We start from the raw sequence: 19,986 nt of genomic DNA on the forward strand, positions 1-19,986 counted from the left end.
TCGGACTCGCTAGTGATACTGTCAATCGCATTGACTTCATTTTGGTTTTATTTATAACAATAGGTGGACTAAGAATGTCATTAGAACCGTCCTATTGGCGTATCGACCTGTCAGTTTACTGAAAAGTACCCTGTCGTCGTTTCTGTATTTTGTCCTGTTGGTCAGTTTTGCTGTCAGTTTGTTGCAGACGTCATGAACATCGTAGTGCGATGTTATTAAATGACGTTCGAACTGACATGAGGGAATAGATGCACAAGTATTCAACCAAGATTTCCACATAACATCAAGAAAAGTAAGTGCGGAACGCGGTGGGCAGTCATGTAGATTTAACCAAAGTCGAAGCGCAGTGATTTGCCAAAGGTTCGCTGTCGCGTGAAAATATCATTATCAAACAATTCGACTTCCTGGCTGGCTAGCTATGCTAGCTGCGGCACTATCATACATCTTTGGGGAGAGTCATGCACAACTTTTGAGGTAACCTTTTGCCTTTGCAGTGTCGCTTTTGTGACATCGGTTAGCAGAAAGCGTCGTTAGCCCTCTTGCGGGCTTAATGCTTTATTAGTTAGCTGCTATAGTTGCAGTAGGTAGCTCACTCATTCGAAGGTCAATGACAAAGATGATCTATTATATTGACAAGATAGTCGAGTGATGGCACAAACAATGGAAATATGTCCACGAAGATGGAAGGCAGGCGAGATCAGGTGGGACCATTCCAGCCAATTAGAGGGCAGATATGCTTGTGAACAGGCACAACTCCGATTTAAAGTTTTTTTTGCCAAAATGCCACGTGCGTCCACTGTCAGTGCATTCGTAACAACATAACCATTACATAACTTATATCACATCAAATAAGCCTCAAGTAGGAAATTAGCGATTACATTTTTTTGTTTAACAAATTCGTCACCGACTCCCATACAAAAAAAAAATACTTTGTGGTCTTATTTCTTGGACAGATTTTGAGCACCGTAAACGCTCTCGCTTCGCCTTCTCCGACGTTCATCCATGTAGCTCGAGCAACAACGTTATAAAGTGCAGCTATGAGTTTGCTGTTCCTGAAATTATGGTAACTTTTTTTGTACCTGATATTTATCTAGTCATTGTTGCCGCACTTGAGAATACATAGGTCAATGGGTCCATCCCTGACCTTGTATGTTTTATTGTAGCGGAACCGTGATCATATAAATTGTTTAATTGCACGAGACAATGTATCGACTTCAATGTATTGCACATTTGTTTGTTTTTCAGCGACGCAGCAAGAAATGGACAAAAACGTGCGCAAGCTTCGAAGTAAAGATATAAACCCATGCATTGAAGTATGTATTAGTATACAGGCTACATGTTTGAATGAGATTATGCCTACTACATTTGAGATCTATACTGGTTTGAATGTTAATGTAATTTCTGTCAAATTGAACCACTTGACTTTACTCTTTTCCAGGAAAGTGATGGTTCTCAGAAATGTTTGGATGCCAATAACTATGATAAGAACATGTGTTCTGCATATTTTCTGAGATACAAAAACTGCAGAAAATACTGGGTGAGTATGCATTGGCGCAATCCATGAGTGCCAATCTAATGTGCCTAATGCAGTGAGATCTCAAATAGATATTAAGTATTGCATGTAGGCCAACATGAGGCAAAGATGAAGAATTCAAATTTACAGGTTGTCCGAAGGCAATGTTTAATATTAAAACATACTCAAATCACCTCAAACTAAAATTAGAAGGACTAGCAGAATGACTCACTGCATTCAAAGCTCGCCCCCTGTTGAGTTATTCTGTGCCAGTCTTTAAACTGTGGAATCAGCTTAATTGATTAGCACCTGCTGAAGAGGCCACTTTTTTTCTTAAATTTTACCCCCAATTTCAATCTTGTCTCATCGTTGCAACTCCCCAAAGGCCTCGGGAGGCGACGGTTGAGTCATGCGTCCTCCGAGACGTGACCTGCCAAACCGCAGTTTTTAACACCCGCCTGCTTAACCCGGAAGCCAGCCGCATTAATGTGTCGAAGGAAACACTGTTCAGCTGACTAGAGGTCAGCCTGCAGGCGCCTGGCCCGCCACAAGGAGTCGCTAGAGCGTAATGAGCCAAGTCAAGACCCTCCGGCCAAACCATCACCTAACCCGGAAGACGCTGGGCCAATTGTGCACTACCCTATGGGACTCCTGATCAGTCGGTTGTGATACATTCCGGGATCAAACCCTGATCTGTGGTGACTCCTCTAGCACTGATGCAATGCCTCCCGAGTGGCGCAGCGGTCTATAAGGCAAGAGCCCACCCCTTAACGAGCCTCTGTCTACGTCAACTGGGTTGAGATGGGGATTTGCAGTGGCTGTGTTCCAGGACACCCACATTGCAGTCTTGGGAATGTAGCCATTTGCATGGAGCTGCCCTACAAAATTATTGGTAATGTTCTGGTTTTGTTCATCTATCCATCTGCATTATATGTACTTCATTGTTTATTAACTTTCAGAGATTGGAAATACTCTTATGTTCACACCCCCCAGGAGACACACAACCACCCTGAGGTTGCAGCGCCCTTGAAGCAATTGTAAGGGGTTAGGTGACTCGTTCAAGGGCATAACATCAGGCACCCATTTTTTTATATTTTTTTAATCAGTTGGGATTTTAACTCCTAAACGCTAGGCTGCGTGCCGCCCCTAACGGTCCCAAATCAGTGCGTATCACAGGGCCTATGGACTTAAATTGACGTGATTCCAATGTTTTCTGTTCTTTTTTTCAGCACAACCTCATGGTGAATAGGAGACGAGACGGCGTGAAGCCTGACATGCCCACTGCTGAGGAGCGCCAGGAGATACTAGCTGCCATTGGAGGCAAGCCCTATTGAGGCAGTGGCAAGACCAGTAGAAGGAAACACTGGAGTGGGGTGTAGACCATACTTTCCAGTAAAGCTCTTGGTCAGACACCTTCTTTATGAAGGTCTGAGAGCTCCTCCACACACCTCACCATTATGATGCTGACCGTGCCCCAAGAGGTGCCTCTGCCGCACTGTGTGCTGCTTGCCACTAAAGGTTGATGGTGGCGTTGAAACCTGTCAAATACCGATATCAATGATCAAATCACTACAGTATGACTAATGCTGTAATCTGGCAATGAATGTGCATAGCTGGTTAGTATGAGTGGAGCTATATGGAAAAGCACTTCAAGTTGCCTTCATGAATCAAGTGTTTTTAATAATCTTTAAAGAAAGAACTGGAAAGACTATGGACTTACTCACCTTTATTTGCAAGCCTTGCCAGAATCTCTGAAAATAAACTGAATCTGTGTTTGTAAAATTATTTATTTGGTGTACTTTTTATACAATTGCGTAAAAGCATTTTTTGGAACAATGTTGTCGATTTTTACAAGTCCACAAGACGAGTGTCTGCAAAGACATTAATGCAACCATATTTATCTCTGGAGTACAAGCAGACAAAACAAAGTCGTTATTTGCAGTCACTAAGTCATGATCAAAATTGGTACTAGCCTACAACCATTGAAAGGTGCAGAATTATGTGCGATTAGTCTCCTTTTATGCATATTTCATACACATTACATGTTTTTAAAATAAGCATTGTGTGTAGGATTCATTCATCAGTTCACAATCTGTCCTTGTATTCAATGCATAGGCTGGGTTGCTCGTAGTTTTGTAGACTCCATTGCTATACATAATAGGAACTAAGGTGAATACAATGGAGGAACACCACTGATATGAACGTATAGCCTCAATCCACACCAAAGCTCTATAATGGAAGGTGACCATGTTGGAGATGATTTACTTAGAAGTAACCCAACTTCACTCTGCATGTCAGCAATATTGTACAAAATCATACAAGTGAGTCCCCATTACTTAGAGATTTCTCGATATTGTACATAGTATGACACTGATGGGATTGAATTAGAATTCCGTGCAGTAGTATTTACTCATTGCCGGAAACAGTTAACGTAATTGTACGTATTTCTCTTCGGGTGAACATTTTGTTTTGTTAATATTCTGAAATAAAGACTACAATTCATTTTGTATTCGCTGATGACATTTGTATTTAAAGTTTTGCAAAAGGTGGTCTATGATATGCAAGTCAGGTACAAAGACAAGAAAATGATCATAAAAGTTAGTACATGCATTTGATCGCTGCTGACCGACTAATGACACGTTTCAACACGGATCGAAAAATTGCTTGTACACGATTGTGAAAAACCATAACATTGGCACCAAGCCTGATCGCAGATCTGTATTGTTTTTTATTTATTTAACTAGGCAAGTCAGTTAAGAACAAATTATTATTTACAATAACGGCCTACCCAGCTAAACCCTAATACGTACGATGCTGGGCCAATTGTGCGCCGCCCTATGGGACTCCCAATCACAGCCGGTTATGATACAGCCTGGAATTAAAAACAGGGTCTGTAGTGATGCCTCTAGCACCGAGATGCAGTGCCTTAGACCACTACGCCACTCGGGAGTCCCAAATGTGCTTTGGCCAACATCTGATTCGCTGTTATGCTAAACAGTCTTGCAATGTAAAGGTCGACTCTGTTGGGCAGGTTTAAATAAATGAGTGCCAGTAGTAAAGTGGGTCATATTCTGATTCAATAATCCATGCTGCCGCAGTGTATACACCATCACATACAGTATATGCAGTTAGCCAAACCCCTTGGAATCTCAGTTGGCTAGTATTTTGAATCACATACTCGTGAGGGCATATGCAGATCTGGGACCAGGTTAATTGGTGAAAATACTTAACTTTGTACTGATTGTTTCAAGTGCATGCATTATGTAAGCCTATGACTTGATACAATAAAACACATTTGAAAAGCTTCAGTTGTATTGTATTTCGACAAATGTGTATCATGTCATGTAGTGTCGGTTGTATGCCAGTGCTATTGTTTCGCATTAGTGTTTCAGAGCCATTTACGCGAGGTGGTGCTGTTGCTTTACTGACGGAGCCACCCACACATTACCCTGCTTCCTCAAATCTGGCTATTGAGGTGTACAGCAATGTTGTTTTCCCCTCGAATCGGCGAATGATAAGTAGGGTTGTTAAATGTTTTAATGGTGACTGACCACTGTCAGACTGTGAGGATCCACCAGATCTGCAGATTCCTAGAGTGTGTTTTTCCATGCAAATGTTGAGATGATGCCTATAATCAACAATCCCCTGCACACAGCAGATGTGCACTACAACATTGTGGCTCTCAGAATACCGATTAAGAGTTGCACTCATTATCAAACAAGCAATCAAGCAAAGAACGTCTCTTACTCTGTGCCAATCTATTACTTTGAACAGATGTCCTACTTTTAGTCAATGGCATAAAGAAGATAAACCATGTATCTTTTATTATGCGATCAGACAGTTGTAAAGCTTTCCAAACATTGAACTTTCCAGCAAGCAAAGATTAATATGAGGCATACATGGTCAATCATTAAGACATGATATACGATGGGGATTATCTGAAAAGATAACCATGGCTGCACCTGTAAATGAATAATGATGATATGTCCATAATTTCATACTATCACATAACGAGTTGAAACATCAGCAACCTTTAAAGTATACTTTGGCATATTATTAAATTATTAAAGTTTCTTAGCAGCTTTATTGCCATGGCAATATAATATCCCAACTACATTTTTGATGCGGATACTTTTGAACAAGCTACATAATAAGACTATAATATAATTAAGGCTAACAATGCATATACTTCGATTAAAATACATAAAAGCAAGATATCATTCAACAACCACTTTAAAGCAGTAGCTTTTGTAAATGAATAGATTTCAAGTGACTCTCAGGAGAGAAATCTCATTGGACGTAAAATGACAGACATTTACTTCATACGGTATTCCCACACAATAGTAAAACAAGAGGTAACAACATATATGGTAGAATTAGTAACCATAGTTTCATACGAGTGCATCATCTCTGTATACTGCCAATGGCTCTTTAAAACATCCTTCATAGGCGATAATTATTTGTGCACTACCAATTCAATTCTACAGTGAATTTCGTATATGTACATGTATAGGCAGTTAGGCACTGATATGTAGGACATGTATATTACTTCCATTATAAAAGTCAGAAATGCTTATTAAAATGTAGTCTAGATTCACAAAGGGCTGTAAACTGCAACACTTCATGCAGGAAATGGATTGAGATCCTCCCCTCCTGAGCACTTATTGAATGCTTCAGTCCTTTTTCCCATGGCCTTTGAATGCATCCATGAAATTGAATGCCCCCATGTAGTCTCCCAAGAGGAGCCCCATCTTAGTGGGCAAAATGCTGTGAGAAGAGAACACACGTGATAAAAAGAGACAGGGGTTATTTATTCTACTTCACAGCAGCTGTAAATTATTGACCTATTTTTTTTCTTCTCCAAACGCACAAAACCCAATAAATACTGAACAAAATAATTGAATAGTCATGTACATATACTGTATATGTGCAGTAAAGCCATTCTGTGAAGAACGGCTGCACTTCAAACATCAATAATCAAACATAAAATGCCTTTATGACTGACATAAATGCTAGTGACTCCATATGATCATGCACCACATTCATTTTTACAATCATTTTTTGGAAAAAATTACAATAGGAACCATCAAAGGCTTTGTGGTAGTGTGCAGATTTCCATACAGATTTCCATACGGAAGTAGAGCTTGATTACAATTGATACAGGAGGAATAGGAGGTGAGTCATATCTCTCTCTCTCTCCTTCTCTTTCCTATCTTGCTATCTCTCTTTCTCTCCTATCTCCCTCTCTCTCTCACTCTCTGATGTGCTCTCATTCATGGAGGGCTTCCCAGCTAAAGCCCAACTGACTAAATGTCCACCTTAGAATCCAGGTTCTTTTGTGAGTTAATGATTTATCAAATTTATGCATTTTTGGCACTTCAATCAAATTCAAGGAATACATTTTCATTAAATTAGTTGCAGTAGGTAATTAGCAATAGGATTTCTTTAAAAATGCACCATTAAGAGTGGGAGTTTTATGCCTGTGTGAAGGTACTGAAGGGCCCAGATGCAGTTTAGAATTAATGTCAGTGAATCCTTAGATAAAACAGTGTGCTCAGAGTAGCAAGTGTGTGTGGGGGTGTGTGTGTTGCAATGGGGTCATAGTCCCACTAAAAAGTTCAACTCTGTCCCAATGTAACAGCAGAGAAGCAGTCTGCGGTAGAGAAAATGTCTGTCTACATTCTCAGTTCCTGCCTAGGCTGTGTTGTAATCACTCACGTGTTATGACCTTTCCCTACCGCCTCTGAAACCAATGCCTGTGTTTATAGTGTTTGATATGAATGATTAGCATGAACTACTATCCAAAGCATTCGTAGCACATCCTTAAACACTGAATAAACATGACATAATGGCCAGAGGTACATAGACAGTTATTGTGACATGTAACCGTGTGGTGTATGTCACCTTGTTTCTGCCAGCGTGTTCATGTTGATTGTGTGAAAGAAGTACACATGGGTGGGTGTATGCGATTTCGTGTACATGTCGAAAAGTTGCATGGTGGTGCGGTCGAGTGTACTGTAAGCGTGTGTGTGATGCGTGTGTGCACTTATTTGTGTGTTTGCATGTGCGTTTTGTGCCCGCTACCCGCCTTCGACTCAGCCTCTCACGCAACCTCCTCTCTCCACTCTTTGTTTACACATGCACCTTTCCACCTAGGCAGCTGTCAGGTCAAGTGTCCTCTGTGGCAGGCCTGCATTAATCACTCAGATCTCTAGAGCAATCTCTAGTGTTTAGACAAGCACCACCACAAACAACGTGTTCCAGCTCTCAATCTCTCTCACTCCACTCTCAATCTCTCTCACTCCACTCTCAATCTCAGTCCCTGTGATGGAGTATTTGCACTTTTGCTTATAGCCCCCACACCATTTGACACAATGAAGGCTTGCTCATCTGCATTCGTACCGGATCAATCTGCTTGGTGTCTGTCCAGGTAAGGGACAAACAACAATGTTTATGCACGCAATGGCTTTATTGACGCAACTCTCGCTTCTGCGCACACATAGGTCCCTAAACCAATCTGCTGTTTTATTTAACCATCATGTTTCTATTTTGATGTAAAAAATACTGCAATGTGGATTTGGTTGAATTGAGCCCGGTGAGTAAAGTAACACTCCCTACACTTTCAATGCATTTTTTGGCGCAAAAGTTGGGTATCCGCTTGCCAAAATAAAAAAAGTGCGGTGAACTGCGTTAACGTGAGTTTACCCTTCACTACACCACTGTTCTCAGTCCACAGTGTCAACAGTTTTATCTGTTGCGTCCTCTCCATACATTTTTGTTGTGTCAACAATCTAGGTCATTGCTGAGTACAAAGATTTGAAAGTCAGTGTTGGGGTGGATCATAATAATGCCTTAATAAATACAAATAAATACATTTTTAAGACACATTTCAGTTGAATGCATTCAGTTGTACAACTGACTGGCTATTCCCCCTTCCCCTTCCCTTTTCTTCATGAGTCCTCATATTTCAAGTAGAATGGAATGTATCTGTTTTACCCCAGTAGTCGAACAAAAATGCAGAATGCTTTTGGGTACTAGTAGCAGGTAGACCCCCTCCACAGGTAGATGCTGCATTTTTTGACACGTGACTGCTGTGGTTGTATAAACAAAGATATATAAAACCTGTTTGAATACATCTAAACCTAAGAGACAACTGGGACTGGGGAGGTAGCGGCTAGGGCCCGGGGGTCCATTTAGTAAATCCTGCATAGTGTTTGGTACAGTTCTTACTTCTTGAAGGCGAGGATGAGGTAGAGGATCCGAGGCATATACAGGTACACTTGGTCAGTTTGGATAGCACGGACGATCATCTTGGCCACATAGTCAGGTTCCAGGATGGGCATGAGAATGGGCCATCTGCAGGAAGCACCCAAAACCAAACAAATCATTTTTCTCACTGATCAGCAGTTCAAAGTAATGGGCTGGCACTCTCTAGTGTGAATCTACATCTAAAAACACACTGCATCCACTAATATACATGTCCTAAGCCCCTTTTACATTTCACTTCAAATCCTTCAAAATGTTATGCCACGATGAACGTTGTACTTTGTAATCAGTTTCTGCCTTCAGTCTGTTCCTTAAAAGACATAAAACCCATAAACTTTGGAGAACAAATAATAACCATTGTAGCATCTTGATAAAAACAGGACTTTTGTGTGGGGACTTTCAACATCACAATCTCATTCAAATCTCATCGTGATTGGTTCCTGATTTTTGTTCAGAAATTTGACAGTGTGTGTGTGTGTGTGTGTCTGAGTAACAGGATGTGGTAAGCATTGCTCTGCTCTGTGGCCAGTAAAAAGCTGAACCAAACAGCATGAATAATAAAGTGAGAAAATGGAAGGGCCCAAAGAGCAAGACTGAGGGACGCTGGCATTTTCGTAACTCATACTGACATCACACACACACACACGCACGCACACACGCATGCACGCACACACACACACACACACATGCACGCACACACGCACACATGCGCGCGTGCCACTCAAACGGCCTTGATCACTAGCGACATCTAAGGACATGGCCCTAGGCACTCCAGGTAGAGCTGGCTCCATGGCATCTATGGTGGTGTCACATAACTAGTAGGGCGAGGTTGCCCCGGCCTAGACAATAATTGAAGGTCATCTACACACCAGGGTATACTGCCATTAATTGTATTTCCACTCCCTGGTCTAAATCATATACATTTACTGCTCAAAACAGTTACAAAGTAGAATTTCACCTCCTAGCAAAGTGAAGTAGAGCAAGCATTTTATTGCTTAGCTACACACTGCTACTACACATAGCGCAGTGCAACATTGTACATATTTCCATATTGTGTCTACAGTGGCAGCACTTCCTCTAACAGAGCTTATGGTAGCAAAATGTGTTCTGGGTATGTGTGTGTGTCAGAACGGTGGACCCACTTGGTGACAGCGCCGTCAAACATCCCCGTGTTAATAAAGAAGGGACACACAATAGTGGTCTTCACTCCGTTTTTCTTTGTCGCTAGCAGCTCCAGTGCCACAGACTCAGCAAAGCCCACAGCCGCAAACTTACTGGCACAGTAATCTGAGCACAGACAGAGATTAGAGGAATGGGAATGCATTACTCTGAGTGTTCACACTCACACTATATGATGTTGGGTAAAATATTTATATCCCACTTTAGAGGGGTAGTGAGTGAGATGAGTATATCTAACCTGCCAGGCCGTTGACTCCAATCAGTCCAGCAGAGCTTGCGATGCTCACCAGGTGACCATGGTTACTGGCTATCATTGCAGGGAGAAACGCCTTGTAAGTCTGGGGGAAAACAGATGATCATGGTTGAGAATTACTTTGCTGGCGACATACTACGCATATAATAAAAAATACCCCATGCGCACTGATATTTGAACATGTTCTTTGTCTCTCCTTGTCTAAGTATTTTTTTATTTTATGTTTATCTTACACCTATATTGATATGAGCATGTTGTGTTACGTTTAGCATTATTTCCATAGGCTGGTCTGGCACATCCTGCGGGCTTAGGCCATCTATCATTCCCTATGCTACTGTTTTACTCTTAGACTTGAAAAGATGGCACTGCAGATCCGCAAAACGTCCAAGAGCATCTGACTGGCTGCATCACCGCTTGGTAGGGCAACTGCAAGGCACCCATTCCGCAAGGTGCTCCAGAGGGTGGTGAGTACGGCACAGTACATCGCTGGGCCAAGCGCCGTGCTATCCAGGACCTCTTTACCAGGCGGTGTCAGGCCCAAAATATTTTCAAAGACTCCAGCCACCCAAGCCATAGACTGTTCTCTCTGATACCGCATGGCAAGCGGTACCAGTGCACCAAGTCTCGAACCAACAGGACCCTGAACAGCTTCAACACCCAAGCCCAAGCCTCCCAACCCTAACCCTACCCAGACTACCTGCATTGGCCCTTTTTTAACTAACTCTCTTGCACTGACTCTATGCACACACACTGGTATATAACCACACTCATACACACTTACACTGACACCCCAACACACACATAAGATGCGCACACACGCATACTGACGCCACACACACACACACACACACACACACACACACACACACACACACACACACACACACACACACACACACACACACACACACACACACACACACACACACACACACACACACACACACACACACACACACACACACACACACACACACACACACACACACACACACACACACACACACAGACCACATACGCTACTGCTACTGCTCCACATACGCTGTTGCTACAGCTCAGTCTATTATCTATGTCACTTTACCCCTACCAATATGTACATAGTTACCTCAATAGCCTCGTATCCCTGCATATCGACTTGGTACTGGTACTCGCTGTATATAGCCACGTTATTGTTTTTCATTATTCACTGTGTATCTATTCCTCGTGTCACTATTTCTATTTTCTATTTCTTATATCTTATCTTTAACTCTGCATGGTTGGAAAAGGACCCTTAAACATCTCACTGTTAGTCTACACCTGTTGTATACGAGGCATTTGACAAATAAAATTAATTTGATTTGATTTTGATTTGACATGTCGCAGAAAAATACAAAATGTTCATGATAAAATTCCAACTCACCCAGAAGTGAGCATTGGAGTTGACCTCCATAGACTTCTCAATCAGGCTATCGGGAGCATTCATGAACTTCGTCCCTGTGACAATGCCTGCATTGTTTATCAGGATTGTCACGTCTCCCACTTCCCTTTTCACCTGGCAATCAACACATAATATAGCATGCTGTATAGACGTAACAGGATAAGAACATAAATGGAACTGGGCCTAAATCTACCACAAAGAGATCACACAGATTACCGCTAATCTCTGAGAAATAAAAGGTGCTAAGTAGAACCACACAGGGTTCTTTGGTTTGTCCCCATAGGGGAACCCTTTTTCGTGCTGGGTAGAACCCTTTGCAGAGGGTTCTTTTTTTAATATATATTTTTTAATATAAGCTTTATTTAACTAGGCAAGTGCGTTAAGAACAAATTCTTATTTTACAATGACAGCCTACTCCGGCCAAATATTCCCCTAACCCAGACAACGCTGGGCCAATTGTGCACCACCCTATGGGACTCCCAATCACAGCCCAGGATCGAACCAGGGTCTGTGGTGATGCCTCTAGCACCGTGCCACTCAGGAGCCCTATCTATGTAGGGTACTTCAAAGAACCCCCTGCATATGGTTCTACCTAGAGCCATTTTATAATCTAAAGGTTCTTCCTAGAACCGTCTGTGAAGGGTTCTGCCGAGAAACATTTTATCTTTGGAGGGTTCTTCCTAGAATTATCTATGAATGGTTACACCAGCCTTATTATACTTTAAAATGTAATTATTTATGACAATAAATTACATATATCATAAGGCCTTTATTTGAGGGACTAATTATATCCTAACATAGTGGTGTTAGGAATCTCCTGGTTTACTAGAAACATCAGCCTGCAAATCACATTATGCTGGTTTGCAAAATTATCTGTAATTCCTATTGCAATCCAGCCAGAGTTAGGATAACCAATTGTGGAATTGTTAATCACCTCCAACCTGCATTCAGAATGACTACCAAGGTAGGGAAGATTGAATATTGAGACTACCTCAATCATCCAAACTGGAACAACCATCTCAGTAACGGATGAAATACATCCAATTACTAACAGATTGGATTATAGAAAACTGTATGTTATTTATTTTTGTGTAGCATAACATTTATCAACCAAGTAATGTACATGCAAAAACACAGATATTACAGTAAAACAACGTATTCTGAAAATCTCCCTGCAATAGAGCATGCTGGGAAAAATTATATATGGTTGTATGTATAGTTGAAGTCGGAAGTTTACATACACTTAGGCTGGAGTCATTAAAACTCGTTTTTCAACCACTCCACAAATTTCTTGTTAACAAACTATAGTTTTGGCAAGTCGGTTAAAACATCTACTTTGTGCATGACACAAGTAATTTGTGCATGACAACAAAGTCAAGGTATTGGAGTGGCCATCACAAAGCCCTGACCTCAATCCCATAGAACATTTCTGGGCAGAACTGAAAATATGCGTGCGAGCAAGAAGGCCTACAAACCTGACTCAGTTACACCAGCTCTGTCAGAAGGAATGGGCCAAAATTCCCCCAACTTATTGTGGGAAGCTTGTGGAAGGCTACGCGAAATTTGATCCAAGTTAAACAAGTTAAAGGCAATGCTACCAAATACTAATTGAGTGTATGTAAACTTCTGATCCACTGGAAATGTGATGGAATAAATAAAACCTGAAATAGATCATTCTCTCTACTATTATTCTGACATGTCACATTCTTAAAATAAATTGGTGATCCTAACTGACCTAAGTCAGGGAATATTTACTTGGATTACATTTCAGGAATTGTGAAAAACTGAGTTTAAATTTATTTGGCTGAAGTGTATGTAAACTTCCAACAACTGTATAACATTTCTTGCCCGTCAAAGAGTCATCAAAGATCCCTTTCTTCCAAAAACGGTTCTTAGGATGTTAAAGGTTCTAGGTATAACCCCATCCCTCCACAAAAAAACTCCTTTGGAACCCTTTTTTCTGAGAGTGTAGCAGAGTATGACTGTGATCTCCAGTATCTAACCAATACCTATGCACTGGCTCGGCTCACAGTATGGGAATATTGTGGGATCTGAGCTGTAATCATGAGGTGGACCTGAACAGAGCAGACATGGAATGTGTGGGAGTCTTTCAACATTTGTTCCCAAAGCATGAAGGCCCTTTGAGTTGTTGTACCTTATAATAGACATTGGGCTGACATCAATTATTTATGTAAAAAGCTTCCCTCTCAAATACATTTGCATGCTTTCCGGAAGGAGCTTTGCAGTGTGGTGTATTTGCAACAGCTCAAATTACAACTTCGAAGATCAGTGTGCAGTATGTTTTGAAAAATACGGTACTGTAGCCTGTCAAAAATACCACAGACCTTCAAACTATTACCTGCTGTAGGAAAGTGGTAGAACATGGGTGATAACATCCATACCTGGCCAGGTATATAGACCATATACCTGACCAGGTGGCATAAAACCCACCTGGTCAGCCACTGAGTACACCTCTGCCTTGTTGCTGCAGTCACAGATGTATGAGTGGACTCTGGCCGCGCCCTTTTGCTTCACCAGTCGAACCGTTTCCTTGTTGCCATCCTGGCTAATGTCCCACAGCACCAGCGTTACGCCCATGGAGGCGAACTCAAGCGCCATCAGCCTGCCGATGCCGCTACCCGCCCCTGTGATGAGGATAGTTTCTCCCGCAACGCTCTTCTTCCGCGAAGGGATGAAGAGTTTTACAAGTGCCTCCATGTTATAATATATGGACAAGGCCAGCACCTGTAGCGTCTCCAGAGCGAAGTTCATCTTAAAGATTAGTAGAGTACCTATCAAACCGCATGAATTAAAGTTGAGTTAAAAAGTAATATTATGCGTTATACATAGGCTAGAATCTATTCTGATGGTATGGTTAATGGAAAAACAACTGTCTCTCTTTTCCCAAAACTATATAGCATAGTCAGGTCTGTTGTTAGCCTATGGGTTTCCATAGGCCTTATTCTGAATTAATAAAGGTAAAAACCATTACAATGTATTGCTTTATTTCCCCGCTATGTTGATTGTTTTCTTTCCCTCGATCTTCAATGTCAGAATCGGCTTAGAATAAGAACACTAATAAGGATGACAGCATGTCGACAAAATACTACGTTTTCTAATTCAGTTGATATCTTCAAATATGGCTACACAGCGTTTAACTTACCCCTTTCCTTACGAGAACAAGTCTTAGAAACCTATATCGAGCATCAAAGTAAACAAAAATAATAGCGCTTATCCTATTATAGGATTACTTTTCCGACCTTTGCACAATGAGGTAGTAGGGACCGACACCGTGTTAACCTCGAGACAAAGTTCAATTCTATATCGTAGGGCAGGCTATGGCTTAACCGCACACAGGCAGGGCGCGTCTCCTATGAACCATTTGCTCAGCATTCTCTATGTGATGAGTTGATGGAAGTAGCCTATATTAGAAACGGCCCGTTTAATCAGTTGTCATTCAGTTTAATATAAAGATACGCTTACCTTAATCTATAGGCTAAATATTGGTTCCCTTTCTTCAAACACTTTGTCTGTGTTCTACGCGCTAAACGTATCCAAATCGGCACAGCCAGTCGCGGCTACCTATTAACTTTGACCTAGTAAGAGGCATTGTGGGGAGACGACGATTTTACTACAAGCGACTCATTGGTAAAAGAATAACCTATGATGATGCCCTGTGCTGACGACAAACAATAATTCATGCATTAGAAAATCTACGGTCAAAAGGAACCGCTGTCCACCGTCCACCTCAAATCCGTGGTCCACTCAATCTTGTAGCCAATGTTAGTCCATGTTGCAAAATTGTATCGCCCGTCCACCTCTCTCTCACACACACACTTTACCATTCAAATTACTTTGACAATAATCCTAAATCAATCAAATCTCATGAATAGTATTATGTATATAGACTTCATATGCTATCTTAGCTTCAGTTGTTTTTTCTTCATCTATAGCTAATAATATAACTGAATTATTAATTACATCAATTAACATGAATAATTCAAGTACTTTTATATTCACTGCCCCGACAATTAAGATCGATTTGTATCCTAAAACCAAGACAATGATCATGACACAGGAAGCAATGTGATGTTTGTGCTGATGATCTCATTTATGACTGCGGTATAAGGGAAACACTATTTTCACGCCACTTCAAGTAGTAGGTTAGGAGAATTTACTCAGCAGGTTAGGAGTTGAACATAGCAGGTTAGGAGACTGATGGAAGAAAAGAGTTAATAAAAATATACTCCTAACCTGCTACAAAAATCACTTTGTATCGAAGTGGCGTGAAAAAAGTGTGTCCTTTTAGTATAAAGCAGGAGCCCAGACCATGCTTGGGGACAATAAAGATTGACCGGTTTGTTATTTTAATTATTTTCCATCTATTCAATAATATTTACTAGTGTGTAGTTTGAGGTTTCTTTGTGAGAACATCTATTGATTTATTGATCGCATGTTGAGCTGGACTGGCCTCCCCGTACCTTGCTATTGTATTCCCAAGCCCTAGATATTTAGGTTACTCAACTGTGCTGGTAATATGCAAGGTCAGTGGGTTTTGGGAGTTGTGGGGGACCGCGGTAACACTTTACATTAAGGTGTTTACAAGTAGTTTTCAAACTGTTAACTAATACTGCATAGTTAAGTTTTTAAAATATGAAATATTTGTTGATGATTGTTGCGTGACTATTTATTCCCACTACTGCACAACTCTTGGAGGACAATGGAAGTTGGATGGATGAAAAATCATATGAAATCAAATCAAATTTTATTAGTCAAATGCACCGAATACAACAGGTGTAGTAGACCTTACAGTGAAGTGCTTACTTACGAGCCCCTAACCAACAATGCTGTTTTAAAAAATATGGATAAGAATAAGAAATAAAAGTAACAAGTAATTAAAGAGCAGCAGTAAAATAACAATAGCGAGACTTTATACAGTGGGGTTCCGGTACAGAGTCAATGTGCGGGGGCACCGGTTAGTTGAGGTAATATGTACATGTAGGTAGAGTTATTAAAGTGACTATGCATAGATAATAACAACAAAGAGTAGCAGCGGTGTAAAAGAAGGGAGAAACACTGACTGGTATAGAGGTCCTGGATGGCAGGAAACTTGGCCCCAGTGATGTACTGGGCCGTTCGCATTACCCTCTGTAATGCCTTGCGGTCGGAAGCCAAGCAGTTGCCATACCAGGAAGTGATGCTCTCGATGGTGCAGCTGTAGAAACCTTTTGAGGATCTGAGGACCCATGCCAAATCATTTCAGTTTCCTGAGGGGGATTTGGTTTTGTTGTGCCCTCTTCAAGGCTGTCTTGGTGTGCTTGGAAAATGTTAGTTTGTTGGTGATGTGGACATCAAGGAACTTGAAGCTCTCAACCTGCTCCACTGCAACCCTGTCGATGAGAATGGGGGTGTGCACGGTCCTCTTTTTTCTGTAGTCCACAATCATCTCCTTTGTCTTCTTTAGTTCTCAACAATAGGCTTCTTTAGTTCTCAACAATAAAGAAACATTTGCCTTTCAACTTCCATTGTTACAATTTTGACAATATGAGTTGAACATGTCAAATCCCTCAAACAGCTAATTTGAGGAAGAAGCCATCTGTTCTGCCATCAAATGTTGACACAATGTATTCATCCCTAGTAGGGCTTTGTCTTTTAATCTTGCTATGACTACCCCTTTGTGTATGCGTGTGTGTGTCTGTGTGTTTGTGTGTAACCAGTGTGAAATAGCAAGCTAGTTAGTGATGCATGCTAGTAGCGTTTCAATCGGTGATGTCACTCGTTCTTTTACAGCATATTACTGGAACACCTAACTACAGCAACATACTGTATTTCTAGAATTTACAGTGCATTACTGGAAGTACAGTAGTTAGTAAACTGTGGCAGGTTTACAGTGCAGGTAGCTGGTGCCAACGATGGGCAGTATTTCTGTTACATGTATGTTATATATGTATTTCAATACTTCAATACCTATTTTGTAATTTGTATTTCACTGGCCTGATGTCACGTTCTGACCTTTATTTCCTTTGTTTTGTATTCATTTAGTATGGTCAGGGCGTGAGTTGGGTGGGCAGTCTATGTTTGATTTTCTATGATTTGGGATTTCTATGTTTCGGCCTAGTATGGTTCTCAAACAGAGGCAGGTGTCATTAGTTGTCTCTGATTGAGAATCATACTTAGGTAGACTGGGTGGCACTGTTTGTTTGTGGGTGATTGTCTATGTTAGTGGCTTGTGTCAGCACAGCTCTCATTTGTAGCTTCACGGTCGTCATTGTTTTTGTTACTCTTTTGTATAGTGTTGCAGTGTTCAGTGTTCTCTTTATTAAAATTCACTATGAACACATACCACGCCGCATTTTGGTCCTCTGATCCTTCTACGCCTCTCCTCTTCAGATAAAGAGGAGGAAGACCGTGACACCTGAACTATATACAATTCTACTACTATTTTATGACAGTTTAATTAGAATACATTTTCTGATACAAATATACAGTGCCTTCAGAAATATACAGTGCCTTCATTTTTGTTGTGTTACAGCCTGAATTCAAAATGTATTAAATATTTGTAAAGACTCTCCCAACTACACACAATCCCTGTAATGACAAAGTGAAAACAGGTTTTTGGACATTTTTGCAAATGTATTGAAGAATGAAATACTGAAATGTATATAAGTATTCACATTTAATACATGTTAGAATCAATTGCAGCTGTGAGTCTTTCTCTGTAAATCTCTAAAAGCTTTGCACACCTGGATTGTACAATATTTGCACAGGATTATTTTTCAAATTCTTCTAGCTCTGTCAAATTGGTTGTTGATCATGGCTAGACAGCCATTTTCAAGCCTTGCCATAGATTTTCAAGCCGTTTAAAGCCAAAACTGAAACTAGGCCACTCAGGAACATTCAATGTCATCTTGGTAAGGAACTCCAGTGTATATTAGGCCTTATGTTTTAGGTTATTGTCCTGCTGAAAGGTGAATTTGTCTCCCAGTGTCTGTTGTAAAACAGACTGAACCAGGTTTTCTTCTAATATTTTGCCTGTGCTTAGCTCTATTCCGTTTCATTTTATTTAAAAACGTCCCTAGTCCTTGCTGATGACAAGAATACCCATAACATGATGCCACCATCAGCAGCCACCATCAAGACGTCCCAAAAATATCCCCCATCCCTGCAATGAAATGATCAGACCTGGACCCCACCAATAACCCATCGTCATGACCCTGACAACACACTCCGAACAGAAGGACTTTCCTTAGACGGCTCTTCATGGTTGCCTCCCCACTTGGGAATCCAACTATGGATGGCACAAGGTACATACAGAGAGCTGTCCATAAGGAGGCACTGTCACTGAACACACCTACCATCTGTTTGTGAGTGTGCCATGGCCAAGTGGTTCTGGGCCCTGTTAGTTTCCTCTGTCCTCCAGCGTGCAGCCCTGCTGCTGCATTGCTCCTCCTCCAACACCCACCCAGGCTGATGGACATACCCTCCACCCTCCTGCACTTATCCCTCTAACAGAACCAGACCAGAACCAGGAACTTTTCATCACCACACCAGAAGAGGTGCAAAGGGAGGACCAAATATCTAGCAAGCCACAGGGAAGTACCACCATTGACCTCTGGGTTTAGGGCTCACTTGTGTGTCTGCCTGCTCCTCAGGTTGTCTTCCCTCCCTTCTACAGACCCCAACTCAGCAACTGCAGCAGCCCCAGTTCACTGTTTTTTCCCAGGTCCCCAGTCCCAGCATCAACCCCTGGTTTCCAACACAGCCCCAACACCAACACAGGTTTTCCCAGTCCCAACACCAGCACCAGCACCAACCAACCACAACCTCCATCCAGCAACTGCCAGCCCCCACCACAAAGCCACTGTCAACCACAACTGACTTTTTAAATTTTTTTTATTTTACCTTTATTTAACTAGACAAGTCAGTTAAGAAAAAATTCCTATTTTCTATGACAGGGTGGGTTAACTGCCTTGTTCAGGGGCAGAATGACAGATTTTTACCTTGTCATCTCGGGGTTTCAATCTTGCAACCTTTTGGTTACTAGTCCAACGCTCTAACCATTAGGCTACCTGCTGCCCCTGACTAACTAATTGATGGACTGATTATTGCTACTGGTTTTGTGATTGAATGCATTCGATTTTTTGTTGTTTGTTTTTCCTTTGATTTGATTAGCATACGTTGGATTGATTACTTATTGTTTGAATTGTTTGTTTTGAATTTTAACCAAATTGATTTGACATGTTTACTTGTAATGAATTTTGGAACAAGCACATAAATTAGCCTTAAATCTTCACTGTTAAGTAAAAAAAATTGACATCGATTCAGAGTAATAAGACATATTTATTCATGACCAACACA

At 41.2% G+C, this 19,986-nt stretch overlaps 2 protein-coding genes across 5 annotated transcripts; one reads left to right on the forward strand and one right to left on the reverse strand.

Moving 5' to 3' along the window:
- The first annotated feature begins 38 nt into the window (after positions 1-38).
- chchd7 (coiled-coil-helix-coiled-coil-helix domain containing 7) lies at positions 39-3,298 on the forward strand. Of its 3 annotated transcripts, none has more exons than XM_035758416.2 (4): positions 39-292; positions 1,246-1,313; positions 1,439-1,537; positions 2,743-3,298. In XM_035758416.2, the coding sequence occupies exons 2-4, from the start codon at positions 1,260-1,262 to the stop codon at positions 2,845-2,847; spliced, it is 258 nt and encodes an 85-aa protein (XP_035614309.1). In that variant the 5' UTR covers positions 39-292; positions 1,246-1,259; the 3' UTR covers positions 2,848-3,298. The 3 variants fall into 3 exon arrangements, with proteins under 3 accessions (XP_035614309.1, XP_035614322.1, XP_035614316.1); XM_035758429.2 differs by lacking the exon at positions 39-292 and adding an exon at positions 299-474; XM_035758423.2 differs by lacking the exon at positions 39-292 and adding an exon at positions 557-1,063.
- A 925-nt stretch (positions 3,299-4,223) lies between these two features.
- On the reverse strand, positions 4,224-15,262 carry sdr16c5b (short chain dehydrogenase/reductase family 16C, member 5b). 2 transcript variants are annotated; one of them, XM_035758407.2, is made up of 7 exons: positions 15,112-15,262; positions 14,080-14,420; positions 11,611-11,742; positions 10,197-10,296; positions 9,922-10,066; positions 8,744-8,869; positions 4,224-6,280 (listed from the first exon to the last, which is right to left on the reverse strand). In XM_035758407.2, exons 2-7 carry the CDS (start codon positions 14,398-14,400, stop codon positions 6,187-6,189), a joined length of 918 nt encoding a protein of 305 aa, XP_035614300.1. In that variant the 5' UTR covers positions 14,401-14,420; positions 15,112-15,262; the 3' UTR covers positions 4,224-6,186. The 2 variants fall into 2 exon arrangements, with proteins under 2 accessions (XP_035614300.1, XP_035614290.1); XM_035758397.2 differs by lacking the exon at positions 15,112-15,262 and adding an exon at positions 14,792-14,959.
- Positions 15,263-19,986: the final 4,724 nt, after the last annotated feature.

The sequence above is a fragment of the Oncorhynchus keta genome, chromosome 4 (genome assembly GCF_023373465.1).
Source record: "Oncorhynchus keta strain PuntledgeMale-10-30-2019 chromosome 4, Oket_V2, whole genome shotgun sequence".
Taxonomy (NCBI): domain Eukaryota; kingdom Metazoa; phylum Chordata; class Actinopteri; order Salmoniformes; family Salmonidae; genus Oncorhynchus; species Oncorhynchus keta.

Bases quoted from the DNA above. Each gene is read 5' to 3' on its own strand.
- chchd7 (XM_035758416.2), top strand. From the start codon at position 1,260: ATGGACAAAAACGTGCGCAAGCTTCGAAGTAAAGATATAAACCCATGC. The intron at 1,314-1,438 runs GTATGTATTAGT...ACTCTTTTCCAG, and splicing joins ATATAAACCCATGCATTGAA to GAAAGTGATGGTTCTCAGAA. The intron at 1,538-2,742 runs GTGAGTATGCAT...TCTTTTTTTCAG, and splicing joins AAAACTGCAGAAAATACTGG to CACAACCTCATGGTGAATAG.
- sdr16c5b (XM_035758407.2), bottom strand. From the start codon at position 14,400: ATGAACTTCGCTCTGGAGACGCTACAGGTGCTGGCCTTGTCCATATAT. The intron at 8,870-9,921 runs GTGGGTCCACCG...TGCTTCCTGCAG, and splicing joins TTTGACGGCGCTGTCACCAA to ATGGCCCATTCTCATGCCCA. The intron at 6,281-8,743 runs GTAAGAACTGTA...CTCTTCTCACAG, and splicing joins CTCATCCTCGCCTTCAAGAA to CATTTTGCCCACTAAGATGG.